Raw genomic sequence first — 6,000 nt, 5'->3', positions numbered from 1 at the left:
GAGTAAAAGTAAGAAAGTACTAGATTTCTAAAGTGTTAAATGATATTTAACATGAAGCGTAGTGCAGTAAAAAGTACAATATTATGCTTTGTTTGGAATGTTGTGAAGTAAAAGTTTTCTGAGGAAAACACTGATAAAGTACTGACATTTCACTTCAGTTCAAAAGCTTTATTGTCTGTCCCCAAAGGGGTAGAAACGTGTCTTTAGACAAAACACACAAATAATCATCACAGCAACACATTACATACATCCCCTAAAAAAGCACAAAACTATATTAATACATAAATTCATTTTAAGATCCTATTTAAAATACCAATTGCAGTTGGGATAAAGGTCTTCTTATACTTTCAGTAAAGGCACTTTATGCCGTCTGCCGGGAGGAAGTAACAAGAAAATAAATTTGGTGATAGTACACACCCCTGTGGAACGCCAGGGGTTAAAACCACATTTTCTGACTTTTTTTACCAATACATGCTGTGGACGGTCCCGTAAAAATCTGATAATCCATTAAATAAGAGTTTGGTGCACAATACTTCACTACTGTCTGCCTCTGTATTTAATTTGCACAGTGTTTTTATACATTTAAATCACTTTATACAATGTATGTAGCATTTCTTATTTATTTGTTCTACTGTAGTTTTTTTTTTTTTGGCCTGTTGCTTGTAATTAGTTTCTTGTTCTTATTTAATCACTGTTTACTTGTCTTCAGTGAGCTTGAGTTTTGTTTTGTTTTTTATTTAGGCTAGTAATATTGACACTGCTGACAAGAATTATGAAATTTCTATGGTACCAAAATTTTTGATATTGTGAAGACCTTATTTAAAGCTGAAATAACTCTATTGTGACTGTGAAATAAAATGACTGGTGTGGTGTTGTTGATGGGACCCAGCCTAATCGGAGCGTGTGTTTCAGGGACATCGGTGTGATGGTGAAGCTCTATCCCAACATGAGCGCTGTGCTCCTACACAACTCACAGCTGGACCACAAACGGGTGAGCACACGTCCTCCTGACCTCTGACCCCGGTCTGCTCTCTTTCTGAAGGACTTGTGTGTGTGTTTTCCAGATCAGACACCCGAGCGCTCTGGGACTGGAGGTGGGCCAGCAGATCCAGGTGCGTTGGGAAGCAGCCGCAGCGTCTGACCTCTGAACTCTGCGGGTTTGTTTCTTCACGAGTGTGTTGTGTTCTCTCAGGTGAAGTACTTCGGCCGCGACCCGACGGACGGCAGGATGAGGCTGTCTCGTAAGGTGCTCCAGTCTCCGGCGGCGGCGGCGGTGAGGAGTCTGAGCGACAGACACAGCATCTCTGTGGGAGCGTCCGGAGAGCAGAGCCCAGACTCTTAGAGCAGCTCACACTCTTTTGTACACTGTGTATTTTATAATAAATGCTCTTATTATGTACATTGTCCTCACAAAAACAGCTTGAGCTTTTGCGTTACACGTTTGCGAAGGGAGCAAACCCCCGGAGCATGACCAGTGTGAATGTGTTCATAGCTGTATCTGTCATGCAGATGTGACAAAAAAACTAAACCAATTAAAAACTGTGCGTATTCATGCTGCAATATGTGACAAATAGAGAGCTTTTTCATTTTAACAAGCATTTCAGAAGAAAATCCTCCTTGAAGAGGTGAAAATCTTGAAACCAATCAGATATGCGATTAGAAAAACTCTTATGATATTACTGTCTTATGGGCAAATTTTCAGTTTGCTGCAAAATAGTTTGAGAATGTAAGAAAACTGACTGTTATTTGCAAAGCATCATGGGATTCTGTGCTGATCATCCTCATGTTTATGGGTTTTGTCCTTCAATTTGGCAAGTACAATTTAAAAATGTATATTTATATTACAAAATTAGCTGAAATCAGACCTAACGTTACCTGTGACACGTACAGAAATGTGTATTATCATATCGTGCATTATTACTGTACAATCTTGCAGCTCGTGGCCGGTCTGTCTTTAAAGTACATTATAATTAAATATGAGATTGTCTTTGGACAAACTTTTCCTCACTGTTGTGCTCTATAGCAGTTACTACAGCAAAATAATAATAGTACATTGATATCTGGATATTCCCTTATGAAAATTAACCATGGTTTTAGTACAAATAAAACCAAAAAAATATGGTAACCACAAATTAACTATGGTTTTACTACACTAAACATAGCATGGTATTTGTAGTAAAACTGTAGTTATACCAACAACAACAACAAAAAACATGTTCCTGCAAAGTTCAGCTCCAACCCTCATCAAACACGGCTTAACCAGCTAATTAAGATCTTCTGGAGCACTTGATAATTACAGGCAGGTGTGCTGAAGCAGGACCTCTGCAGGATCAGGGTTGGGCAGCACTGCTTTAGGAATCCAGATTTGGAAATCTGTAAACACTGTGTATCTGGATCAAGGTGATCCAATCCAAACCCGGCACAAAAGCAAGATGGATTACCTGATTAGCAAAACATGGGATTTCCAAACCCAGACCATTCTGATCCAGATTAAACGTTCTGAACCGCTGGCCCCTGGTGTGTTTGATTAGGGTTACAGCTCAACTCTGCAGAAAAAGGTGACAATAGTTTGGCAGTGCCACAGATGCTCCTCTAGATGGCAACTTTTGTTGAGCTTGAGCATAATGGGAGAAGCTTGACCCATTGGCTTCGGTTCATTTTAGTGAATCAAAAACAATTAGCTGCAGCGGGTACTGAAATAATCTGACTCTCATATTGCCTCCAAAACAATTCTTCCGCTAATTGTTCAGAAGACAACATGTAAAGATGGAATTGTTTCTAAATTACTATCTGAGCCAAAAACGTAATAATTGAGAGCTTTGTTCAACATTGGAAACTGGGGGAAATTTGAGTTGGAATGCATTTATGCCGGGAGTAAATATAGTGAAACTAAATGAATGACATTAATAAGTGTATCTTCATCCATATGCTGAATAACTTTGGTTTCAAGCGGAGATCAGACCAGCCTTACAATCTGTGTTTGCATCTCATGAGAGAGTTGAGTGTAGCTTTTATATTTGATCATTTCTGCTGACAACTTTCTCTCTCCATCATCATATTTTAAGCAGATTTTGTGTGGTCTCAATGCACAGAATGATTTGTGCAGGTTTTTCATTTCAGCCACGTGAAATGTATCTATCGTGAAGCTGTCATGAAGTGACTCTAAATCTAATGTTTATCAGATGTGCATACATTCATTTGATTTATGGGGATGCATTTATATCTGCTGTACGTGCGTTGAGCTCAACCACTGTCCAGTTCCTGAAAATATGACTCTTAAAAGTCAGAAACAAATCAAAAACAATAGCAGTTACAGAATCCAATTTGGTGTAATTGCCTCTAATTTTCACACGTGTCTCATCGATGTCTGATTACAGCAATCAGCCCTCAGTTATGGATTATTTTAAATGACTGTTTGATCAAAACACCTAAAGCTGGACGATTGAGAGTGATTGTAAGTGTTTGAGCATCTGCTAAATGAGCTCCATTGACTCCTCCAGCCGCTCGTGAGAGTTTACATGGGAACAAACAGGTTGGTGTTTTCCTTCATTCTCTTTAATGACTGCTGCATGGGGAACATTACTAGAACTAGATTTTTGCCAAATTGAGGCTCAATCATGCTTGTAATTCTTTACGCCAATATTGATCATTTAATGTTTTGAATTTAGACTCGATGGAAGTGAAGAAGGACAAGCGGCATCGGTTTCAAAAGCCCTTCACATGCACTCAGTGTGGAAGCGGTTTCGTGCAGAAATCAAAACTCAAGACATGAGAGTTCACAGCTCTTGCTTCCCCTCCGTCTTACTGAGAGCGAGGTCAGCTTGACTCGGAGGAGGAGGTTGTTGTGGTTTTTACACCCTTTGAGCAGAAACAGCAAGCTCTGCAAATCTCCAAAGATCACTGCGCCCAGAATACTCTTCTGCTCTAAGAAGAGACGGCTTGATACCAACAACATTAAAGACAATCGAACACGTCCGTGCATATGGAAAAACATAGGGTTTCCAACATAAATGGAATATGAGTACAACTGGAATTATGAATTGAAATTCATAATACTTGAGTAACTGAGAGTAATACATTAATATGGATGTAATGTAATAAAACCATAAAAGAATATGTCATAATGAATATACTGTATGAATGAATATAAAAAATAAGAAAACATAACCACGTTGTAAATGGGCCTACACCACAGATGCAACAACTTTATTAAAGACAATCCACCTCATGAACAGTTAAATGTTCCCCGAATTATGCAATAATAATCTTATATTTATGTGTTGGCACCTCCATCCGAGCGCATGCCTGCAGCTCAGTCTGTTCCATTCTATCATCTGTAGCACAACTGTTACTTACTTTTCAATTTTTGTCTATTTATATTGACATGTGTGTTTTATTCTCATCTTATTTGTATTGTCTGTGTCGTTGTTGTCTCTGTGAACTAAAACTAATTATTTGTGGAAAGAGTTTTGCACATCTTCACAGGTTCCCCATATTCATACTGGTGTGAGACCTCATGCGTGCTGGGACTGGACAGTCCTTCACACTGGACTCACACCTTACTGTGATTCATCCGCCTGAAAGCTCACGAGAGAAGTCACACTGAGGAACGTTTGCCAAATCATCTACAGCCTCGTAAGAAAAGCATTGCATCTAAGTGAGCAATGGATACATGTACTTCAGATCAAATCAATTTAGTAACACTTCATTCTTTTACCTAAAAATTATGTTTTTTTTTTTTCTATTAATATTCATTGAGTCGATTCTTCTCATAATATACACTAATACTGTGTTGTGTGCAGTTCAGCAGTAAAACACAGCGTCTGGTTAAAATATGCACAAGACTCTGTATGGTTATACCTTATATTTTGACAAACAGTTTGGTAAAAATGTAATAAAGATTAAATTCATTATCATTGCTTTGACACAGTTTTTGAAATGACATGAATTCTGTTCTCTCTCAGACACAATAACCACCAAAACATTACAGAACTGTACATTTACATAATCTTTTCAAAATTGTCAAACTTCAGTTTGGAACCTAACTTTATAATAATACAGAAACATTTCTACAGTAATTCCATCCATTTACATACCAAATCTAAAAAACACTATCAAAACAATGACACCTGGGGAACAGGAATAATAACACTGAGTAATGCTACTGTTTCTGTACAGTTAGTGTTATGAAGAATTAGCAGAAGGGTGTGAAAAGTGTGGAAGAGGTGTCCTGAGCCTGGGTTTATAAGAGCGCGGTGCTGAGGCTGAAATAAACCCTTTCCAAGCTTCGAATCAACGGAACTAATCCACTGTTTCCAAGCCATAGATCTGTTATATTCCCCATTCCCCGCTCCAGGCGCGTACACGCGTCCGCCATCTTGCAACGGGCATCTTCTTCTTCTTCTTCTTCGGTGTTTATTGGCAGTTTGCAACGGTCTTGACGTCACTCACCATAATAATCAATCAATATTCGAAGATGCCACAATACTGCAACACACACACACACACTTTAACCAACTAGCTTTAGCAGTTGTACATGCCTATAACTTGCTGTTTAATTAGACGCGCTCAGTCAGCTTAAGCTCGAGGGTTCGCAGCACAGATGGCGGACGCGTCTACGTGCTTGGAGCGGTGGAATTATGGGTCGAATGTGGTTCGCAGACCGTTCCAAAATGGCGGACGGCTTACGTATCGCGGCCCATAGAAACAGTCACTAATGAGGCATCTACGTATATTTGTCTATGGTTCCAAGCACGTAGATGCCTCCGCCATCTTGGAACGGTCAACTTGACGTCATTAACCGGCCTAATGTAATACTTACATTTTTCTAAAATAAATGTAGGCCTATACTATGTGTAAACAAATTACAATGAGGTGGTTGCTTTGCAACAAGGTGGAGATGTGTTGATGAAAAAGTGACAAGAAAAGTAGTGAAAAAATTAAAGGCATGATTTCCGGCCTGAAATTGTGTCCCAGTCCACCCCTGCACCACCAGCTATC

At 39.1% G+C, this 6,000-nt stretch overlaps 1 protein-coding gene and 1 long non-coding RNA gene across 2 annotated transcripts in view; both read left to right on the top strand.

Annotated features, from left to right (window-relative positions):
- The window catches only part of LOC131552562 (polyribonucleotide nucleotidyltransferase 1, mitochondrial), a 13,974-nt gene extending 12,575 nt beyond the window's left edge, over positions 1–1,399 (top strand). Inside the window, exons 26-28 of the mRNA XM_058796418.1 lie at positions 913–991; positions 1,065–1,112; positions 1,193–1,399. Coding sequence (XP_058652401.1) covers positions 913–991; positions 1,065–1,112; positions 1,193–1,342 — 277 coding nt within the window. The 3' untranslated portion in view covers positions 1,343–1,399. The remainder of the gene's footprint in view (positions 1–912; positions 992–1,064; positions 1,113–1,192) is intronic.
- A 1,474-nt stretch (positions 1,400–2,873) lies between these two features.
- Positions 2,874–4,916, top strand: LOC131552266 (uncharacterized). Its single transcript, XR_009273935.1, has 2 exons — positions 2,874–3,532; positions 3,669–4,916. It is a non-coding gene; the product is annotated as an uncharacterized LOC131552266 (long non-coding RNA).
- The last annotated feature ends 1,084 nt before the right edge of the window (positions 4,917–6,000 follow it).

The sequence above is a fragment of the Onychostoma macrolepis genome, chromosome 13 (genome assembly GCF_012432095.1).
Source record: "Onychostoma macrolepis isolate SWU-2019 chromosome 13, ASM1243209v1, whole genome shotgun sequence".
Lineage (NCBI taxonomy): Eukaryota > Metazoa > Chordata > Actinopteri > Cypriniformes > Cyprinidae > Onychostoma > Onychostoma macrolepis.
This window is presented reverse-complemented; position numbering and strand designations above follow the sequence as displayed.